General features: G+C 36.8%; 1 protein-coding gene across 2 annotated transcripts in view; it reads left to right on the top strand.

Moving 5' to 3' along the window:
- bcl9 (BCL9 transcription coactivator) overlaps window positions 1-23,818 on the top strand; it is a 127,653-nt gene that overhangs the window by 100,788 nt on the left and 3,047 nt on the right. For both annotated transcript variants that reach the window (XM_051108836.1, XM_051108828.1), the window contains exons 4-9: window positions 11,162-11,565; window positions 16,136-16,470; window positions 20,034-20,144; window positions 20,417-20,576; window positions 21,184-21,283; window positions 21,394-23,689. In XM_051108836.1, the coding sequence (XP_050964793.1) occupies window positions 11,219-11,565; window positions 16,136-16,470; window positions 20,034-20,144; window positions 20,417-20,576; window positions 21,184-21,283; window positions 21,394-23,689 (3,349 nt within the window). In that variant the 5' untranslated portion in view covers window positions 11,162-11,218. The remainder of the gene's footprint in view (window positions 1-11,161; window positions 11,566-16,135; window positions 16,471-20,033; window positions 20,145-20,416; window positions 20,577-21,183; window positions 21,284-21,393; window positions 23,690-23,818) is intronic.

Genomic DNA, 23,818 nt, shown 5'->3' with positions numbered 1-23,818 from the left:
TAGCCTTCGAGCTGTAATTAAATGATTAGCATAGTATTCACTGCATGTTTATTAGCTGTAAGTAATTTAATAAAGATTTATTTAATGGTCATAATGCTGATTGGTTTGACTGAGAAAGACCTTTTAATTAAAATTAGTTCTACCCTTTGTTTATTATATTGTAGAGGACTTGTGCATATGGTCCACCTTTGTCTTTTTTAAAAGTGTAATTAAATTCCTAAAATATAGGTGTTATCGTGTGCATAGAATAGATCAGAGGTGCCCAGTCCTGCTGCTGGAGATCTGCCTTCCTGCAATCTTGAGCTGTGGCTGTAATTAAACGCGCACCTGAAAGAGCTAATCAGGGTCTTCGGTTCACTTATAAATTACAGTCAGGTGTGTTCGAGCAGATCTCTGCTAGAAGAAAAATCTGCAGGTGCAGGACTGAGTCCTTCTAGCTGATAAATAGACTAATTATGTGAAGTCGCTTGTCATTTTCTAAGTGTGCCGTGTTAAGTGTTTATGGTGGGCCTGTTTTTGTAAGTCTCTGCAGCAGCTCTGTGGTAAAACAGTATAACAAGTCATGATGTGATGATAAATCCTGTCTTTTCAATATCTGAGTCAATGCTAATCAGAGTGTGCACCACTGTGGCAAGTTATATTTTTAATGTGGTTAAAATGAAATAGCCCATTATTGCTAAAAACTGCTCTGATTTGAATCTGAGCTACTGTAATACTAATGAGAAATGTAGTTAAATTAAAGGGATCATTCACCCAAAAATGAAAATTCTGTCATCCAAACCTGTAAGACCTTCGTTCATCTTTGGGACACAAATTAAGATATTTTTCATGAAATCTGAAAGCTTTCTGACGCTGCATAGACAGCAATGGCAACTGACACGTTCAAGGCCCAGAAAAGTAGTAAGGACATCACTAAAGTCCACGTGTTGTGAGTGGATTAACTTTGATTTTAAGAAGCTACGAGAATATTTTTCAACACCTTCTTCTTCTTCTTGCGTTGAACCACTGATGTCACATGGACTATTTTAACGATGTTCTTATTACCTTTCTCAGCCTTGAACGTGATAGTACCTTTACTGTCTGTGCAGGGTCAGAAAGCTTGGATTTCATCAAAAATATCTTAATTTCTTTTTCCAAAGATGAAAGAAGGTCTTATGGGTTTTAAGATTTGTAAAAAAAAAAAAAAAAAAAAAATAACTATCCCTTTAAGTGCTGAAATTTTTAGTTGATGTTATTTGTAAGCTATTATCAGATTTATTAATATTTTGAATACTTTTTTTATTTTGTAATTTTAGCAATTTAGTCTTTCAATTTTTTTTAGATTTAAATTAATTTTAGTTTATTGTTGTGCATGTCATTTTAATTTTTTTATTAATTCATTTTATTTTATTAATTAATAAATTTTAATTTTGCTAATACTAGGCAGTTTTATTGTAGCATTATTTATAAACTATTACAGTATTTATTTATTTATTTTTTTTTAATATTTTCAGATTTTAGTTTATTTTATTGCCTTTTGTCATTTTAATTTTAGTTTTATCCATTTTAGCACTTAAAGATTTTCAGTTAGTTTCAATGGCAGCATTTCTAATTCTCATTTAAGTTCAGGTTTCTAATCTTACGTTTATGTAATTTTATTTCAGCTTAATTTAATAAACAAAAGCACACTTTAATAGTTTTAGTTAAGAGAGAGTTCAAAATTTAAATTCATGCCATTTGCTCACTGTTAACTTGCTTCTTTCTTCTGATGAACACAAAACAATTGTTGCCATTGACTTCAGTAGTTTTATTTTTTTTTTCCAAACTATGGAAGTCAATCGCTATCAACTGTTTGGTCATTTTTGGGTGAACTATCCCTTTACGGTAAGAGCTTTTCATTACTGCCAACACTTCTTATAAGCGAGACAGTTTATTGTTAATGCACCTTTGCCCACTATATAACTATATATTACACATCAAATTTATTCTGCTTGGCTGGTGATTTTTGTTGCATGCTTTCAATATGGACAAAATAAATGTGACCCTGGACCATAAAAAAAAAATGTGACCGTGGACCACACAATAAATGTGACCCTGGACCACAATACATTGATTTTCTCAATATTTTGATTGATTTGAATGATTTGATTTTTTTTTTTTTTTTATTTATTTATTTATTTTTTTTTGCACCCTCAGGTTCCAGATTTTCAGATAGTTTTATCTCGGCCAAATAATATCCTATCTTAACACACTATACATTAATGGAAAACCTATTTATTTAGTTTTCATGATGTATAAATCAAATTGACCCTTATGGCTGGTTTTGTGATCCAGGGTTGCAAATGCGAATGGAAACTTGCCTGGTACAGTGTACACGTTAAGTAATGTTTTTGCCTATAAGCACACTACAATATAATGTTTATTGATTTATCTGAGATGCACCTGTACATGGAGACACATTCCTGTAGAGTCTGTTGCTAGCAATATAAAGGTCATGAGTTTGATACAAGCAATCCAGTGTTATAGTTTGAATGCACTTCTAGTTGTATGTAAAAGCATCTGCAACATGCATGAATGTCTGGATACTTAGTCTGTCTGTGCTAGCCATGCTGTTTGATAATCTACAATTGACAAGAAGATCTGCTTGTTTGTGTCTTTGTGACCGCAGGCACTCGGCCAAAGCAGACGGTCAGTTTAGACTTGTTTCTTATTGATTATTTGTGCATTATAAATGGGATATCCATATGTCTGGCCTTTTTTTTTTTATAAGGAATGAAGACATTTCTCCATAACCGTCTGACTCTGTTGAGCGGTTCAAATTGATGGATTTTGTGTCGACTGTTTATTCTGGCAGCTATATCAAGCCGTAAATCATGCTAGCCGTCTCTTTAGCTGTCTTTATTGTATTAACAGAAGTTTAACGTCTAATAGCAATATAATACCAATTTCATACTAGGATTTGGGTACGGAAAACCACATCTAGCATTAAACGACAACTTAAGTGTGTGCATGTGTTTATTTTTTTTTTTTCCACCCAAAGGCAATGGCTTTCAAGGTTATAGCAGCTCTTTTTGTCTGTGTGAGGAAAAATATGAGAAATCCTTTTCACCATGATGCCGCACGTGCGTGTGTGTGTTCGGGCCCACACGTCTCCTACACACATGCACACTCTCTTTATGATTTATAAGTGGGAGTATACAGCCCTTGAGCCATGCAAAATGGAAATGGAGTTTAGGAAGCTTTGCTTTAACTGAATAAGGGTGGCAGGACCTCTGCCGTAAACAGCCCATTACACAGTTCATATAGTCATTTAAGCCTCACGGCTCTGTGGCGTCCAGCGCGGCTGCCTGTGTGCGCCACGCACCTCCTGCTATTTTTCTATTTGCCTGTTTGCGTTCCTGATGATGCCCTGTAGCAGCACTGACGGCCGGCCGCATCCGAGCGCCTTCATACTGCTGCGCCAGTTTGGAGTTAATGGATTGTGGAAATGCACAGTGAACGGGCTTGATCTGCTTGTGTAGCTAGTTGAAACATGCAACTTTTTCTTTCTTTCGTACTTTCTTACCTTTCCTTTCTTTCTTTTTCATTTGTTCGTTCTTTGTTTCACTCTAACCTTTTTATTCTTTTTACTTTTTTAACCTTTTTGTTCATTTTTTTTTTCTATTTTTTTCTTCTATTTTTTTTTTCTTTTTTTTTTTCTTTCTTTCTTTCTTTCTTTTTTTTCTTTCTTTCTTTCTTTCAACCATTTTGACAATATATCAATATATGTTCACTAATAATGCATAGGAAAAATTATTTTATTTTATTCATTTACTTCCAGCCTTTTGAAAATATTTGTATATGTTCAGTAATAATAATAAATATATTTAGGTACTTTTTGATTTATTGTATTTTATTTTATTTCATACCTCCAGCCTTTTAAAAAAAGATGTACATGTTCACTAATAATAATAATAAATGAATAAAAATATTTAGGTACTTTTTGAACTTTCATTTTATTTTATTTTATTTTATTTTATTTTATTTTATTTTATTTTATTTTATACCTCCAGCTTTTTTTTTTTTACCTTCCTTCTCATTTTAATAGATGTATATTTTCACTAATAATAATAAATGGAAAAATATATGTAGGTACTTTCTGAACTTTTTTGATTGCTTTTACACATTTGTAAAAAATAGTTTTATATGGATACATTTTTTTAAATTTATTTTATTTTATCTGCCTTCAGCCTTTTGAAAATATCTGTATGTGTTTCAATAATAATAATAATAATAATAATAATAAATGGATAAAAATATTTAGGTACTTTTTTGAACTTTTTTTTATTTTATTTTATATTTTATTTTATATTATCATTTTATTTATTTTTATTTTATTTTATTTTTATTTATTATTTATTATTTTATTTCATACCTCCAGCTTTTGAAAATAGATGTATATTTTCACTAATAATAATAAATGGAAAAATATATTTAGATACTTTTTTTTTTTTTTTAACTTTTTGATTGCTTTTACACATTTGTAAACTTATTTTTTATTTTATTTTATTTTATTCTACTTCCATCCTTTTGAAAATATCTGTATATGTTCACTAATAATAATAAATATATTTAGGCATGATTTTATTTTATTTTATTTTATTTTGTTTTATTTTATTTTATACATCCAGCTTTTGGAAATAGACCTGTATTTTCGCTAATAATAAATGGAAAAATATATGTCGGTACTTTTTTCATTCATTCCCATCATGCATTGTGGTCTTCACATTTATTTGCATTGAAACAACCCCCCCCCCCATCCTCTCTTGCTCTCACTATATTGAATTGATACGTTTTATGTATTTATTTCCTCAGTCCATTCCAGATTTAACTGGATATCTTGTCGCACTGGCCACTGTTTTCACCTCTTTCTTGTTTCCACTCGCTCAAGGCTGGACAGGAAGTGTAAGAGCATTCTGGAATGTTTGTCCATTTCTGAGAAGGAAGTGGAAAAGTCTGAGCTTGAATGCATGTGCCGTCTCTTTCCCTTTTTATAGCTCCAAGTTCAACACTCATTACAGGCTTCTTGGACTCTGAATCGGTTGTTCATTTATCTTTTTTGTTTATTTTGTTTTTAAGCCAACATGAGCTCAATACAGAAACAAATTGGGTGTTTTTGAATTTTTAAAAATGTATTACTGCAAAGAGAAAACTCTGCTTTTTCTTGTGAAAAACAGAACTTCACAAGCACTAATCCATGTTGACTATTTAATAACGTTCTAGTAGATCTTGGGATTCCAGGCCTATTTGTCATTGGAAATATAGTAAAACTACACTTTTAAGAGCACGTGCATTCTAAATGTTCCTGCAGATTGGTGGGTACGGGTGTGTTTTTGAGGCTGTTGTAGATCCCAGGGCCTGTCGGTCGGCGTTGCCTTGGCAACGGTGTTTGTGGGTGTGCATGCATGAAGAGAAATGTCTGTGGCGGGCTGGAGAAGGCATGACGGCCATGCTGCTGTCGCTGTACGCCATTAGAGCTCAGCACCGGAGCAGCACACCGGCCTCTCACGCTGCGAATGCTGAAATCTGAGAATGTCAGTATGCAAGTGTGGCTTCAGGAGGAGAGAGGGGGACCAGGCAAGGAAACCACGTTTTAAATGACAAAAAAAAAAATGAAATGGCTGCCTTAGTTGCTCATTATACGCTTCCTTTTGACTTTTTGTGATATTAAACAGATGCATTAAGCATGCATCCAACTCAGGTCACAACTTACAAACAAAAAGGAAATATATAAAATAGAGACAGATGTCGGTAGAGCGTGCACGTTATGCACATGCGCTGTCTGCCACAAAACTACCATAAATGCTCTAGTAGCCATTGCAACATCACATGTTGTTAACCGTGAGAACACTTTATAGTACAGTTAGTAAAGTTAGTACAATGCCAGAAAGGAAGATCAGGTTGTTGACGCTTGCCTGCCATTCTCGCTCTGTCTGCACAGCGTATGTGAACGCGCTGATGACGTATGCTGTCTGCGCGAACAGGGTGCGCAGAGGTATGCAAATACATGTGTTTACAGGCAGGTAGGACAGCCTATCATAATGTTCGGACCGAACATTTTAATTGGACTAAGATTTCTTGGTCCTGCACCTTTTTTTTTTTTTTTTTAGGAAAACAATAAATCGTTCTATTTAAGGATGCATTAATTGATCAAAAGTGACAAATGCATAGATAACTTAATTTTTATGTAAATGCTGTTGTTTTGAACTTTTCATTCATCAAGGGATCTTGAAAATAAAGTATCACAGTTTCCACAGAAATATTAAGCAGTGCAATTTATTTATTTATTTTTTCAATATTGATGATGCTTTTTGAGCAGCAAATCAGCATATTAAAATCATTTCTGAAGGATCATCTGACACTGAAGACTGGAGTAATGATGCTGAAAATTCAGCTCTGCATCACAGGAATAAATGACATTTTAAAATATATTCAAATAGAAAACTGTTGTTTTAAACTGCAATAATATGTAACAATATTACTTGTTTACTTACCTTTATTTATTTATTTTTATTGTATTCAAAAATATATTTGAAATTATTTAAAAACTTATTTTTTTATTGTATTTTTTATTTTTTATTTTTTACATTTATTTTAACCAGTCTGCATTGTGGATTTTCACCTTTATCTGCACTGAAATCTGTCTCCTGTCCTCTCTCACTCTCAGTATGTTAAATTAGTGCATTTTATGTATTGATTTCCTCAGTCCATTCTAGATTTCCTGAAAAAATCCTGAAAATAAGTTTTTACAAAAATATTACCAGCACAGTTGTTTTCACTATTGAGGATAATAAATGTTTCTTGAGCAACCAATTTGACACATCTTCCATTTAAAAAAAAAAAAAAAAAAAAAAAAAAAAAAAAAGTATTTGCTTTTGTTATTGCTAGTTTTCGCTTACTGTTGCACTGTAAATAAATCTAGGTTAACTTTACAGGTGGAACTAAACACAATCAGTCTGATCACTTCAGGATATAAACAAATGTAACACTTTTATAATCATTTTAATTAGTCAATAACAAGCATTCATTTTTAACAGATCACTAGATAAGTACCCATCCACTTACACTGTTGACATGAATGGAAAATAATGAAAAGCTGCAAATCACGGTGTGAAACACAATTTGCATTGTTAGATTAATTAAACTGAGTTTTCATTCTGCGTTGCCAGTGTGCCCAAATATTTTTTTACATTCACATGCCATGATTTAACTTGCAAATGCGAGCAATGTGCTCACACAGTAGAGCCCTGATATGAAATCATATTACTTATAAATGTCTTATGTTGTTTTTAAGAAGGTTAAGCTGGGTTGTGATTAGGGTTTAGATAGTTTGTTTAAACATTGTATCATTTATAGGGAATGTAACTGAATTAATGCTATATAAATAGTAGAGTTAGTATGCATTTGATTATGATTGTTTTTCTTATTTAATTCAGATCAGCCCTTTTTTTCTGAGACGCTTAGTGTAAGCATTTATAGGTTTAGTGTACAATTATGTTAAATCCCCAAAATGGAGTCTCGGGGTTGAGTTAGCACTGTCTTTCATTGCTCACTGTTAGGCCGGGAGGGAATATGCGAGATGCTTACATCATTTGAGTGTTTTGGAAGCTGTCCTGAATATTTTCTGGATGACAACGCAGTCTGACACTGCAGCTTTTAGAGAGGTTCTCATATCTTATGAAAGCTAGTATTTGCACGAAGACAGAAGTTCCCTACGTGTTAACACGATCTCATTCACACACAGAAGCACAAGCACACCCTGAGAGACAACCCTAATCGTTCCCACTCCTGTGTTTTTGTACGTTACTGCTGAGTGTAAAGATTTGTGCGAGTCAATTATAAGTTGAGTTGTCGGGTCTCGACTAACCCACAGCTGTTTCTGTTAGATCTGGGTTACAAGGTGGTACATATTACGTGCTGCTTGCGCTCTTTCTCTCTCGCTCTCACCACTTGTAGTCTGTGGTTTTTACTTTTCTGATTTTATGATTTTATGCCATTCAAATATTTGAGTTTGGTCATCCAAGAGATTCATGTCTTTCTTCAGATGAAAAGAAATGAAGGTTTTGGAGGAAAACATTCCAGGATTTTTCTCCGTATTATTGGACTTCAATGGGGATCAACAGGTTGAAGGTCCAAATTGCAGTTTCAATGCAGCTTCAAAGGGCTCTACATGATCCCAGCTGAGGAATAAGGGTCTAATCTAGCAAAACGATTTTCTTAAAAAAGGTAAAACAACAATGTTGGACAATTTTGAAGTTGGACCCTACCCAACCTTTTTAAACCAAAGTAAACAGATGAAGAACTAACCGTATGTGATCTTTCCTTTCTTTTTGTGGTTAAAAAGTACATGATTTATTTACTTTTTTTTTTTAATAGAAAATGACCAACCATTTCGCTAGATAAGACCCTTATTCCTCAGCTGGGATCATGTAGAGCCCTTTGAAGCTGCATTGAATCTGCAATTTTGACCTTCAACCCACTGGTTCCTATTGAAGTCCACTGTATGGAGGAAAATCCCAGAATGTTTTCCTCAAAAACCTTTCTTTTTGACTGAAGAAAGAAACATATAAACATCTTGGATGACATGGAGTTGAGTAAATTACCAGGAAATTTTTATTCTGGATGTAAACTAATCCTTGAAAGTGTTACTATTTAAAAAGAAAAAAAAAAGAAAAAATAGTATTATATATTATATTTTACAGTTTATTCCTGTGACACAAAGTTGAATTTTCAGTATGATTACTTGTAGTTCTTATGATCTTTCAGAAATCATTCTAATATGCTAATTTTCCTGCTCAGAAACTCTTGTGATGCTTTTTTTTAAAAAAACATTTTCAGGATTCTTTTTTAAATAGTAACGACACTTTTAGTGTCACTAGGGATGTATCGATATCAAAATCTCACAATAATATCATGATATGAAGTCCACGATACAATATTTGTTTAAAAAAAAAAGATAAATGAAAGTTTTGTACATTTTTAAGTTACGTTATTCTATCTAATGCACTTTTGAGAGTTTAAAATTAAGAGCTCCAAACCATGTTTTTAACTAAAAAAAAAAAAAAAACTGAAGTCAGAAAAAAATTCAGTGAATTGACTTGTACTTGAACTTTAATGGGGACTCAACCCTCTTATACAGTCTCAGTCTGAATTACATTCACACGTTTTAGGAAGCCAAACAAATTAGAATATAATAATAACACTTTTATATTATTGTTATTTCTATGACGGTAATAGCCATATTGCACTGTACAATAAATGAATATTTCATAGGTATATTATTTTTTGCTTTACAGTACAGTAGAGAAAATTATAATACTACTTTCCTAATTTCTACACTTGAAAGACATGTTTAAAATTTGGACTGCAGTAACGTTACCCGTTTAAACCACTAGCTGTCAACAATTGATACTTTTTTTGAAGTTTTTATTTTGAACGGCAGTAGAGCTTTTGTTTTGAAGGAAATTTTCAGCTTCAGTGAAAACAGGCTTATAAAAATGCATCTCACTACAAAACGAGTGAAATGCTGTATCATCTGCTATGAAAATAAAGCATAACTGGTGGCCGTTGCATTCCCAAACGTGCGCTAAACTCACAGCACATGCAGTAAACGAGTTCAGAGACGTTCTAAGGCAAGGAGAACAACGGATCACGACCTGATTGCATCAACAAAGTGTGCGCTTTGAAACGCACAGCAAAAACAGACTTGATGAAGGGATTAAGCCATTTGTAGTCTCGGTTTTAGTTTGTTTGACAGATACTGTGTCAAGCATAATGGCTCAAAACACAACTTTAAAGACCCTTTGTGTTATAATAATAAGTATATATATTTAAAAAAACACTGCTTGCCCAGAAGACCTATCGTTTCATATCATCATGTGACCACGATGATATCAAGACACTTTTGCTATCGCGATACCACGATATTGATAACACGTTACATTCCTAAGTGTGACGAAAGATTTCTGTCACTTTTGATCAAATTAATGCATCCTTGCTAAACAAAAAAGTTCAGCCCCTAAAATTCAGCTTTCATGCAAAAAGATGAATATCCTAGTTTGAGCGCACTGAGGGGAAAAATGGTATCAATTGGGAGGTGCAGCAGTTTGGCACAATATAATGTGGTGTGGATGAAGACTAACAAAGCACTTTTCAAATCAGAGTACATCATGAGACTGGCTTTTGTTGCGAGATATTGTCCCATTAGCTCAATTTTCAAATGCTTTAATTTTCCATACTTGGTTCCATCCATTTTGCCTGAATTTTAAAATTTTCCAGCCCCATCACATGATGGTTCTCCTCGCTTAAACTGTGTTCTCAGCATGATGTTCTTTTGCACACCAAAAAATCCACCAGCGAACAGTTTTCAGTCTATCACACGCCTCCATCCGAGATGTTACATGACTACTTGTTTTCAACAAATCGTTCTTTTGGTGGCCTTCAGTCTGACTCTTCAGTAAGTTTTGGATGATGGCCACTGCCTGGCAGATTCACATTTTCTCACCTTGAACTTCACAGCGTTTTGGCGAATATGCAGCAGCTTGAAATTTGCTTTTATTCATGGCATGACTGGTATATTTCTTGAGTAATTTGACTCAGATGTGTTAGTAATGCTGTCTGGTTTTCATGGTGCGGATGTTCATAGCCACTTCAGGTTATTCAGAACTCTTATGAAACATGTCTGCACAGGTGGACAAACAAGTAAACGTGACTTGGAGTTACTTCAGAGCTAATGTAGGTGTGGCAATGCAAGGAGAAAAATGGACTCTAGTATGCAATTCCATTCAAAATTTATTTACTTATTTGCATGAAATTAGAACTTTTATGTAGCAAGGACATCAAAACATTTATAGTGTTGTGGAAGATTTCCATTTAAAAAAAAAAAAAAATGCTATTCAACATTGATAACAAGAAAATCACCATATTAGAATATTAGAATAATATTAGAATGACTTCTGGAAATTTAGCTTTGCATCTCAGGAATAAATTGCATTTTAATTTATTATATTTTAATATATTAAAATAAACTATCTTTTAATCAAATAAATGCAGCCTTAGTGAGCATAAGAGACTTATTTCAAAAACATTTTTAAAAATCTGACTAAACTAACTCTTTTTTGCTTGTTCGTTTGTGTGTGTTCAGTGTGGCCAGGGGCTGTGAGGGCTCCTCGGGGAGACTCCAGACAAGCCCACACAGAGAATGCTGGAGGTGCAGGAGGAGAGACCAGCAGCAGCAGCAGCCACAGCCACGGCAACCACCGCAGCTACCGGAACCACAGGAAACGCTTCAGGCAGGAAGGAGAGGGCCAAAGAACGGCAAGAGGAGGGCCAGGACTGCAGCAGCCCTGTCGCAACCCCCAATACCGGGCCCCGGAGCACCCGGGCCAAAGCTACGCCCACCACTACACATACACACTCCCACACACATACACACACCCCCAGTCCCCACCAGCACTCTACTGCTCCTGCCTCTGTCGCACTGGGACTGACGTCAATGCATTCCAGCAACCCCAAAGTGAGGAACTCTCCATCGGCTAACACTCAGAGGTGAGAAAACTATTTCTTGAAGCTGAAGTTTGAAAATTCGTTTCGTACTGTTATATGTATATATGTATGCTGCCGTTAGAAAGAAGTTAATGCTTGAATTCCGCAAGGATGCATTGAATTAATCAAAGGTGACAGTCATAAAATGTCTGTTTCAAATAAATTTTATTTTAAACTATTCTTCAAAAATCGTTTAATATGCATCACAGTTTCTGTAAAGATATGAACTATTTTGTAACATTGGTAATAAGAAATAATTTGTTAAGCACCAAGATTTATGAAAGATCATGTGACACTGAAGACTGGAATAATGATTTAATGGAATCCCGTTTACACCACTAAATTAAAAATAAAAAAGTTATTTGGGACTTTTTATCCTTTTTTTTTCCTAGCAATTGCAGATTAACATCTCACAATTCTGACTTTTTCTCAGAACTGTGACATTTAAACTTGCATTTGCGAGTTATAACGTCAGAATTGTGACTCGTGATTATCGTGAGTTTATATCTTGCAATTCTTACTTTATAACTCACAATTGCGAGTTTGACACACTTCTGAGAAAAAAAGTCACATTTGCGAGGTATAAACTCAATTTTGTAGTTTGTATCTCACAATTTTTTTTTTTTTCTTTAAATAAACTCGAAATTGCGAGTTACAAAGTCCAATTCTGAGGGGGAAAGGACTGATAAATTCTCAGAATTGCGAGTTTGTATTTCACATTTCTGACTAAAGAACTCACAATTGTTACAAAGTTAAAATTGTGAGTTTATATCTTGTAATTCTGGCTTTGTTTCTCGGGAAGTGCAACTTCATTTCTTGGAATTGTGAGTTTATATCGTGCAATACTGACTTTATAACTCATAACTGCAAGTTTATATCGAACAATTCTGAGAAAAAAAGTCCAAACTGTGAGTTTATCTTGCAATTCTGACTTAATTTCTCAAGTTTATATCTCGCAATTCTTACTCTGTAACTCGCAGCTGCGAGTTTATACGTCACAATTTTGAGAAAAAAGTCAGAATTGTGAGTTTGAATCTCAGAATTCTGACTTTATATCATAATAGTATAGTTTGTCATAATAGTAAATAAACTTGCAGTTGCGAGAAATAAAGTTAGAACTGCAAGTTGATATCTCGCAATTCTTACTTTATAACTTGCAATTGCGTGTTTGTCACAATTCTGAGAATTAAAAAGTCAGAATTGCAAGATGTTAACTCAGAATTGTGAGAGAAAAAGTTGCAATTATGCTGAAACCGGGTTCCATAACCGTCTTCCAAAAGCTGACAAGTGCATATAGAATTTTTTTTTTTTTTTTTTTTTTTCCTGTTTTGTCTAGATGTTTTTGAACACATCGACTGGTCGATTCTGGAAAATGTGTAATATGCACATCCACATCCATTGTTTTTTTTTTTTTTTTTTTTGTTTAATTCCGTGTTTAATTTCCCTGGGTAAATGTGTTAACAAACAGTTTTAATGCAGTTGGACACAACTGCAGATAGTATTAATTCACCACTATCTTATATTAAACTCTTCTTAAGTGTATGAGTTGTTGTTGTTTTAATTTCTCCTTAATGGAGATGCACCACGACGGCGAATCATTTGCTGCCCGCTTGCTTGCAATTCCCCCCCCCTTTCTTATGGCCAATGAGCTGTCTCTTATGGACAGGAAACCAGTGCAAGCTTGAAGTAACTGCAGCACAAGTGCAGGGCAAACTGTGCCCTAAAGGCAGAGCTGGACCTGGAAAGCTTCCAGAACCTCATTGAGCATTTGAGAAACTGACCCACTTCAGTGCAGCCAGAGCATATACATCCCGCCCTGCTGGACGTTGGTTCCAAAATGGCTGCTCTTGCTGATTCACAGATCTGGAATTGGTTAAGGAGTCGGCAGCGGGGCTCCTGGGAGTCCTTCAGTGAACGCTATGGCCCATAGCCTAATCGCAACCCATTTTGTATATGTTTGCAACTGCTGTCCAAAGCGTTTGGATTTTCTCTGAACGCTGGAAAATAGTTTCTATTGTACACAGAGCTCTGAAACATGGCCTGTGAAACTGGCACCTGGTAGCATTAGGATCCAGTGGACAAGGAGTTTAACTGGCAAACTCAAAGGTGTCCAACAATGACCAGCCCTTACCGTTGGCGTATAACTGGTTTCCCCAGTAACCAGGCGCTGTGGACCCATTGCTTTGGGTATGGATGGAGGCTACCTTGTGTGAGATCTGGTTTGACGAGTTTTGATTAAATATTAACCTGGCACTCTGTCAACAAAGAACAGGGCTAGGACAGAAGGTCGCTGAGAGTACTGTAATTGCGTCACTGACGCGCGTCAAGATTTTCCTCCTATTATCGAATGGCATGTTTTCAGGGTGGAGTGACTGCAGTCGGTCAATTCAGCTGCTAAGATATGACTCAGTTGTCTTCGCTTTTTCATTCTGGTCTAAGTGGTATTCTTTACCAAAGAAAGGGAAGTTAATAAGATTCTGCTGGTTTTCCACTGACAAAGTGGAAATGGCAGAAACGTTTATTATGTTTTCTAAAATCTGGTTTTGTGTTCCTGATGTTGCAGCAGATGGAACTATTGAGTAAATGCTTTTTCTGGCATGTTTCAAAGTAATATGAGTGGGATACAATCTCACTATGACAGTTGTACATTTATAACTCAAAATATACAATAGAAACATTAAATAGCAAACCAGCAAAAGTTTGGGGTTAGTATGAATTCAGTAATTTTATTCAGCAAAGTTGCATTCAATTGATACATGTGAGTATAAATATTATTTTTCTGAAATATTTGTTTGTGAAATCCTGAAAAATGTGAGGGGTTTCTACAAAAATATTAGGAAGCACAATGCTCTCACCGCTCTCAATGTTGATGATATTAAAAAGTGAGCCATAAGCACCAAATCAGCATATTAAAATAATTTCTGAAGGATCATGTGACACTGAAGACTGGAGTAATGATGCTGAAAATTTAGCTCTGCATCACAGAATTAAATTATATTTTTAAACTTGTATATAAAAAGGCTTAACTGTTTAAATTGTATTAATATTTCACAGCATTACTGTTTTTACTGTTTTTTTTTATTTAAAAAAATGCACCTTAGTGAGCAAAAGACACTTTTTTTTTTTTTTCAAAAGAATTAAATAGTGATTAAAAATAATAAATAAATAAAATAAATAAATCTTTAAACAGAATCATACAGATATGGAACTACTGAGCAATTCAGTTTTTGTGTTTCAAGGTAATATGAATGGGATACTATCTCACTATGGCAGTTATAAATTTATAACTCAAAATATACAATAAAAACGTTAAATACCAACCCAGGAAAAGTTTGCGGTCAGTAAGAAATCAATTTTATTCAGCAAGGTTGCAATTAATTGATTCATGTGAGAGTACATTTATTTATTTTTTTCTGAAATTTGTTACTGAAATCCTAAAAAATGTATGAGGGTTTCCACAAAAATATTAGGCAGCACAACTGTTTTCAGTGTTGATGTTAAAAATGAGCCATAAGCACAAAATTAGAATGATTTCTGAATGATGCTGAATAAATTACGTTTTATATATATATATATATATATATATATATATATATATATATATATATATATATATATATATATACATATATACATATATACATATACATATACATATATACATACAATTTAACAGTTAAGCTTAGTATTAAAATTTCACATCATTACTGTTTTTATTGTATTTTTATCTAATAAAAATACAAAAATAAATGAAAATAAAGAAACCTTAGTGTGCATTTTTTCCCCAAAAGAATTAAGTACTGATAAATAAACCATACAGATCCCAAACCTTTAAACGGTAGTTTTTTATTAAAATATTAGAAAAATATAAAACTTTTTCAGCACAGTTTGCAATACTTTTCACAGAAAGTTGAACATTGTAGTGTTAATTTAGCTTTTCCCATGACTAAAACGAGACAATGACAAGGCGACAATAAGGTCAATAAACAACAACTGTGACTATATCAACATGCAATATCGTTGACGATAAAAGGCGAGACAATTTTTTTTTTTTTTTTTTTGGAAAAACAAAACCTACCAAAATCTCTATTTTCATCAAACTGCTGTACGTGCTTCTACTACGTGAGCTTTCTTGTGTGCGGTTGCCAGATATCTAGAGTTCAAATCCCCAAAATCACAGCTTCTCTGCTAATAGGATACATTTTCTGTCCTGTGTTGTGCTTAATTTTCCTGTTGTTTAAAAAAGAGAAACATTATTGCAATTTGCTATTAGGAATTTCACTGATATGAGATATTTTGTTTGTTTTGACAAAATTAACTCTACTTATAACACTTAAACATAACATGCTACATAATAAACAAATTATGTAGTGACAATAAGGCAAATTTCATTAACTTTACCAGGCTCAAAACACCTGACTTCTTTTAAAAGTAAAACATTTTTGATCTGAAAAATATGTAGATGTTTGTTTTTGTCTTCGTTCAGCAGTGCCAGTGTTTTATTAGGGCTGACATCATTGCAAACTGAGTGCCACGGGTCAATCTCACCCATTTTTCCTTTGCTGTTTCTCAGCAGTCCTAAATCCAAGCAGGAGGCCATGGTGAGGTCGCCACCCGTGATGTCCCCCTCCAGCGCCGCACAGATGGACTCCAAACTGCCCAACCAGGGAAAGCAAGGGGGCGCTGGCAGCCAATCACAGCCGTCTCCTTGTGACCCCAAGTCGCTGAGTGGAAGCCACACACCCAAAGGTCCCCAAGGCCCCATAGGGAGTATGGGACTCAAAAATGGACAAGGCCTGAGTTCAGGCAACGGGGCAAAAGGCAAGATTAAAAGAGAGAGAAGCACTTCAGTGGAGTCATTCGAACAAAGGGATACAGGAACGCCAAACAATGAAGGGGACCAGAAAGGTAAAACAAAATCTGATTTTGTTTGTTTCGCATCCACGTTGTGAATTATGAAGCTGGTTCAGAATCAGCTTACGTTGCATTCGTAAGAACGTACCACTATGGTTTTAGATGACATCTAGTGTGGTTTTAAGCATCTCCAGTATCTTGTCTTACTATTTTGGTCAGGTAATTATATTGAGCGGATGTGCAGTTATTTTTATATCTCTGAATATTATGATCATCCTTTGGCACAGAATGATACTGTTACCACCTTGCTTTGACATTGAATGGACATTAATTTTATGCATTAGGCCCACTCTCTGTAAATGGAGTACTTTCTTTTTGTTTCATTCATTCATGCATTTGATTAAAACAAAAGAATAGTTATGACTGAACTTCCAAAAAATAATATTAGCCTCACCTCAGGCCCATGTACTGTATCTCTGTATCCTGCATGATGCAATGAGATTAGTGGTCAACCAAATTGTTGTTGTTGTTATTTAATGGCCAAATTTTAAAATACCACCTCTAATGCTTAAAAATGTGGTTATAGTTTTGCAAAATACCAGTAGTTTATTTATTTATTTTGATAACCCTTAAGCACTACATTATGCAGCCCTCTCACAGTAGGGAATTAATTTACTTACTTACAAGTTTGGTAGTATCTGGTTATTTTTTTGTCGTCTTGTAATAAATCACACATTATAATTGGATGAATTTACATCACATAGAAGAAAAATGAATAAACATGATAATTATGTATTTTGCTTGACGGGGCAAATGAAGGTATAAACGTGATAAAGTACTGATCTTTTTTTGTTTATATATGCATCACGTGATGGTCAAACCACTTTCATTACGATGCATGTTAGAAATATAATTGTAATGGTGCAGAATTGCGACATTGACAATTATTTACAAAGGCTAATAATATTTTACAATTTTTGAATTACACAGTACACTGTGTAATCAGGCAGAGTATGATGTGTTCAGAGAATGACCTATGGTTCTTTTGGGTTGATTTGTTTAATAAGGGTCTTTTGGTGCTTTTATGTAGTGCTGTTATTATTGTCAAATGCTTCTGGAAACGTTTTGTCTCCTTTGTCTCCATATATAAAATATGACAAAGCTCCATTGCGAATGACCTTTTAATGACCCAGGATACAAACACACACCTTGTCCCATGGGCCACACATTTTCGCTGTTTTTCTTGTCTCATGTACGCGTTTATGCGCATGTCTGCCCACCTCCACAGGGTTGCACTGAGGGTTGTAGTGGTGCATGAAGACATCCACACCCCTGTATGTTTTCTAGTGGCATCATCACAGGGTAGGCCTGGTTTAGGAATGCCAGGGAACAAACCATTTGGTTTGCTGAGTGAGGGGGAGCCACCTTGCTTTTATTCTCCCCCTTTTTTAGGATAGTGTGCATGACAGTCTAAAGGACCCCTGCTGGTTGTTAATGCCTCTGCATAAACATATTTCAGTGTGAGGCTCAGGCATTTTTTTTGTTCTTTTGTTTTTGTTTCAGTTTGTATTTTTACACCAGCTCTTTTTCCTTGTAAATTCTTAAGATGCAGCATGTAAAGACTGTTTAAATGTTAGTTTAAAATGCTGATGCTGATGGTTAAGTCAGAAATGGCTTGTCCAGAAGCAACCTGTTTGGTTTTCTTTGTGTACCAATGTGCTTGTATGCTCACAGGGAGACAGCTTGTAAGGCTGTTTGGTGTGCGTGTTTGTGTTTGTTCAAGCTGTCGAGAGTTTGCTCTTGCCGTTTGAGCAGTGTGTGTTGTCTGTACACAGGAAGTCTTATATCTCCCCTTTTGACCCGACTGTGTCCTAGTTTCAGTGAGATGTTGTGGTCTGGGAACTAACCAGCTGGATAGACACTAACAATTGTGCTACTGTATTGTCTTTTTAAAACCTTATTCACACTGACAGTGATTCTTTTTTTGTTCCTCCTCACTGGAGGTCAGCTGTTTGGGTTGTTGTAGGTGTTCCTTTTAACTCCTGGATGCTGTAATGTTATTGGTGGGCTGCACAACTGGGCAAAATGTTGAAAATCTAAACAAATTAAACAAATCTAGACAAGTATTTGGGTCATTCTAATTGTAGGTACATCTCATGTCTGTTAAGTATATTTTTAATATATTTTCATCAATATAAAGCCCTGATGCTTAATATTCTAGTACTATATGTTGAAAAAGTCATATATTTTGTTCAAAAATGATATTCATATCACATACAACCCTGGTATTCAGCTGTCTAATTTTGAAGTTGCTCATTCTACTCTGCATTTAAGCCTGAAAATGACCTCAAATATAAATGAATTTCATAGTTTGCCTCAAGTTAGATTAGGTTATCAAGACATTTGGTTGTGCGCTTGAAAAATAATAAGTGTTTATTGTGATAAAACTTCTTTTATTTGTGTTCGATAAAGCATTGTCAACTAAGTTACCCACTAGAAAACCCCCTTTCAAAAAGGAACGGTTTGTCCCATACTCACATAATTTGTCCCATACTAACATAACTTATGTTCTCTCTCTTTCCCATCTCTTTCCTAACAAGACAATTTATATAAAACTTGTTTTTTAATGAAAATATATTTCTATACATACCATGTGCTCAGTAGTTCTAGGCTTCCATGTTGAGTATAGGCCCAAAACACTAAAAATGTCAACTAAGTTACCTGTCAACTGCGTTACCCAGTAAAGGTAACATGGTGAACAATAGCAAACATAGATTGTATTTTATGTACGTATTCCTACAGATCACCTTTATATAGCACTTTATACAATACAGATTGTTTGAACGCAGCTATGTAAGGTCATGTTTGAGTTTTTGGAAAACAGGAAAACTATTTTCTTCACATTGTCAAATTCTAAATGTACCCCTAATTATAGAATGAACCATTTCTAGTAAATGCAAATGCAAAAGCTAATTCACTTGTATTTATGAACTCTGTTTAGGTTGTAGATATAAAATGTTCAATGTATTTGTGTACATTAAGTTTAAAAACTGCTGTATGTGTGTAATTTCTTACATTTTAATGCAACTGTAAATTTCTGTGTGCATTTCTGTGTAAAATGTAAGTGGATGGATTGCATACAGTTATTGTACTTCCACTTCTCCAAAACTTTGAGAACTGGCCTGTGGTTTCGTGACATTTTAATGGTGACTAAGAACTTTCTACGTGTCCAAGAAAAGTTTTCTTCTTTTTTTCTGGAGAGCGAAATGTGTGTATTTTTGGCTGCAAGTTATACACAGTTTGTTTTAAGCCATCTAAGACTCAGAGTTTCAGAGCTGCCTGGATTAGTCAACATGGCATGAGGAGAGAATGCCGAAGGATAGCCCAGCACTTTCCAGACAAATATGGAATTTATAATGAATAGAAATGCATGTGTTAATGCAGGTGTTGCTCAAAGACTAAGCATAGTCTGGTACTTCAATGCATTGCCATTGGTGATTTATGTTCTGTGTATATCCACCTTTGTGTTTAAGAAACAACTCCACAATTTAGTAGTAATATAGTTCACAGCAGTCGAAATTGTATGATGGTAATCTTGCTCTTCTGTCTTTCTAAAGAAATGGGCAGTAGAGCGAAAAGGTTATGTGTTGGAGAGCGGCGGTTGCCCTACAGCGGCGCAGATTGGTGTTCAGGGGGAGAGAGTGATGAAGACGACCCAGGATTTTTCAGTATGTAGTTTCAATATTTAATTTTTGTGGCTATAATAAAATGAATTTAAATGTAGTTACGAAACTCTTAATGGTAATTATTGTCACCTGGTGGCACAGATTTATTATGCAATAATAATAAGAAGAAATTAACTTGTAATTACAAATTCAATTTACAAACTAATGACAGTCCTACTGCAAAAAAAAAAGCATCACTAAACAGAATGACTGGCAAAATGTATCTTATTGCTAATCCTATGTGATATCTATAATGCTTGTTATGTTTTGCACAGACTGTAACTCCACTGACATAAAGCCAGATCCAGGTGCTCTTTCTGCCTCTACGCCTACCCACAATACAGTTGGAGGACAGAGCACAGCGGCTGAATTGGGGAGTGGGCAGAAACCAGGGTCAAAGGTCGTTTACGTTTTCACCACAGAGATGGCCAACAAGTAAATACCGCCTATTTGTTCTTTATCATTGGTCCTTGACATAATGTGTGCTAATGTCTTGAAACTAGATGCCATTTAGCAGGTGCATTGCTAAAATGGTGTTGTTTTGTTAAATCATAGTGCCATGTCAGCTTTAAGAAGCAAGTCCCACTATCTCTCTTTCATATTTCCTTTTTGCTGAGCTAGGAAATGTCTAAAAGTAGCAGTGGTAAAAGATGAAAGCGTTTGAGCACTGACAGCAACATGTTTGACTAAACTAGACTCTCAGATGGCAGATATTAGAATGCCAAATGTTAGTGACAGGATGTGTCGGAAACTTTGTCAGACGTTGTGACCGTATCGAAAATCTCCCACAGAGCAGTGCCATTACTGCTCTGCCATCACACTAGATGGGACTGAGCCTAGTGTTAACTTCTGTGTGACTATTTGTTGGTCCTATTCTAGTACCTTCACAGTAACCATTACTAGTGTGTAATGTATTGGGAGTCGAATAAATGAAAACAATTACACACTTCCGCTTTTAAATTAGACATTAAAGAGAAGACTATTTTTTGTCAGAAGAGATATGCAAATCTTTGACTGTGATTTCATTTTCTTCCCATCTCAGGGCGGCAGATGCAGTCATAACGGGACATGTAGACAACATCATCACTTACCACATGAATAATATCTCTAATGGCAAGGGGGGAAAGCCCCAACTCCCACTGGTAAGAAAGGACATCACTGAGTTGTGCTTGCACGAAATGTCAAAAATGTTTGCTTACTTAAATGCCAAGATTTTCACAAAGGCTTTAAAAATGTTTTGTGTCTCTTTTAGAACAATCAGATTGGGTCCCTCAGAAGTGACACTAAACAAGGAGTTCCGTCCCAGCAACAGCCCTCGTCTCTCTCCAGTGATCAGAACCACCAAGCAGCCTCTAAAGTAGCGCAGTCAGGCCAGCAGCAACAACCTCAAGCGCAACCCACCCAACCTCAGCAACCAACCCAGGGGGCAAAACCGACTAGCCTGCCTCCAGACAATGCACCTTCAGCTGGTATGGACTCTAAGAGCCTCCCCAGCAGTAGCCCACAGGATGGTGCTGGATCCCATGATGGTAGCAACTCTGCAGGGACACCTGGTAGCCAGGCCTCCAACCAGCCTCCCAATCCTGGCCCCCAACAGAGCTTCCCATCCCTAGATTTACCTAAAGGGGCAGATGCTAAGCTCACGGCTCAACACCATCAGCAGCTGGCTCATGAAATCATGTCTAGCATGGGGGACAACCCTGAGGGCCTTTCCCAAGAGCAGCTTGAACACAGAGAACGTTCCTTACAGACTTTACGTGATATACAGCGTATGCTCTTTCCTGATGACAAGGACATGGCTTCCATGGGCCAAGGGAACATGGGTGGACCCCCGCCCAACTCTGCAATGATGGAAGGAGGGCCCAAGAAAGTAGAACAAGGGCCTCTCCAAGCCATGATGGCCCAGTCAAAAAGCCTTGGGAAGCCTGGTGGTCCTGGAGGACCACGTCCGGATGGGCCTCCCTTTGGTCCGCCTGGTCCTAGAGACATGCCCTTTTCTCCAGATGATCTTGGACCCCCTCCACCTGGACCAGGACCTATGAATTCACATCCAGGTCCTGGTGGAGAGCATGGAGACCATATGACCCCAGAGCAGATGGCCTGGCTAAAACTGCAGCAAGAGTTCTATGAGGAGAAGAAGCGCAAGCAGGAGCAAATGCAGCATAGGCCAATGGGAGACATGATGCTTCATCAGGGTGGACCTAGAGGAATGATGCGAGGCCCACCGCCACCCTACCAGATGAATCCTGGAGAGGTGTGGGGCCCTGGTGGCCCTGAACCATTCCCTGACCAGATGAACATGGGCCCCAGAGGGATGCATCCACACATGCAGAGGATGCCTGGCTTCCCTGGCATGATGAACCCTGACATGGAGGGAGGGCCCAATACTATGCCCAGACCTGGAATGAACTGGCCTGATGATATGCCAAAAATGGGGGATGGCAGGGGATTCCCTCCTGGGCAAGGCATGTTTGGAGGTCCAGGTGGAAGGGTGGAAAGATTCCCCAATCCTCAGTCCGTACAGGAAGCTATGTTCCATCAAGGTATGGGTGATAAACAAGGCATGGGTCTGACGCCTGGCATGATGATGGAGATGAATCGAATGATGGGTAATCAAAGACCCATGGAGCCTGGAAACGGAGGAGGCATGATGTTTCCCAGAATGCCAGGTGATGGTCCCATGAGCCCTTCCTCAAGAATGGAGTTTGTCAAAGGTCTCGGTCGAGACATGAATGAATTTGGCATGGGACCTGGAAACCTCAATGTAAACATGGGCCCTAACCCTCAGATGATGCCCCCTAAGATGAGAGAGCCACCGATGAACCTTAGTCCAGAGGAAATGATGAAGATGAGGCAAGGTGGAGGTCCAATGCCTGACAATGTGGTTCCTTCACAGAGAATGATGCAGGGACCTCCTTTCCCTGACCAGCCCCATGCAGGAGACCTCAACATGGGACCCAACCGACAATACCCTGGCATGGGTCCCCAAGGCCCTGGAAATCAAAGAGGTCCCAGAGGCGAGCCACCCTTTGGACCTGACCAAAGAGGAGGTAATGTGGGAGGAAATGGTCGACTTAGTCACATGCCTCCTTTACCACCGAACCAGGCTCCTAACAGCTCAGGGCCTCCACCTGGGCAGAGAAATATGAGTCGCAAGCCCTCAGACCTAAATGTCCAGTCTGGTCCCGCAAACTCGCCCAACGTCAACGTCAACCCGCTAAAGTCACCGACACTGCGGCAGGTCCAGTCACCAATGCTGGGCTCACCATCAGGTAACCTCAAGTCTCCACAGACACCGTCCCAGCTGGCTGGTATGCTTAGTGGACCATCAGCTGCAGCAGTAGCGGCAGCGGCAGCCATTAAATCTCCTCCCATGATGGGCTCAGCAGGGGCATCACCCGTCCATATGAAGTCTCCTTCGCTTCCTGCCCCCTCCCCTGGCTGGACGTCATCGCCCAAGCCGCCCATGCAAAGCCCAGGAATCCCTCAGAACAACAAGCCTCCCCTTAGTATGACATCACCAAATATGATGGGCGGTGTAGAGCCAGGTACAATGACAATTCCTGCCTAAACAAATGTCATTATTAATCAGACACTGGAATGTTGAACAGACATTCTACTGACTATGTTTGCATGTACAACTTACCCTACTAACCCTAATCATGACATGACAGTGT

The sequence above is a fragment of the Labeo rohita genome, chromosome 1 (assembly GCF_022985175.1).
Source record: "Labeo rohita strain BAU-BD-2019 chromosome 1, IGBB_LRoh.1.0, whole genome shotgun sequence".
Lineage (NCBI taxonomy): Eukaryota > Metazoa > Chordata > Actinopteri > Cypriniformes > Cyprinidae > Labeo > Labeo rohita.
The sequence above is the reverse complement of the archived record's forward strand: the minus strand, read 5'-3'. Positions and strand labels throughout refer to the sequence as shown.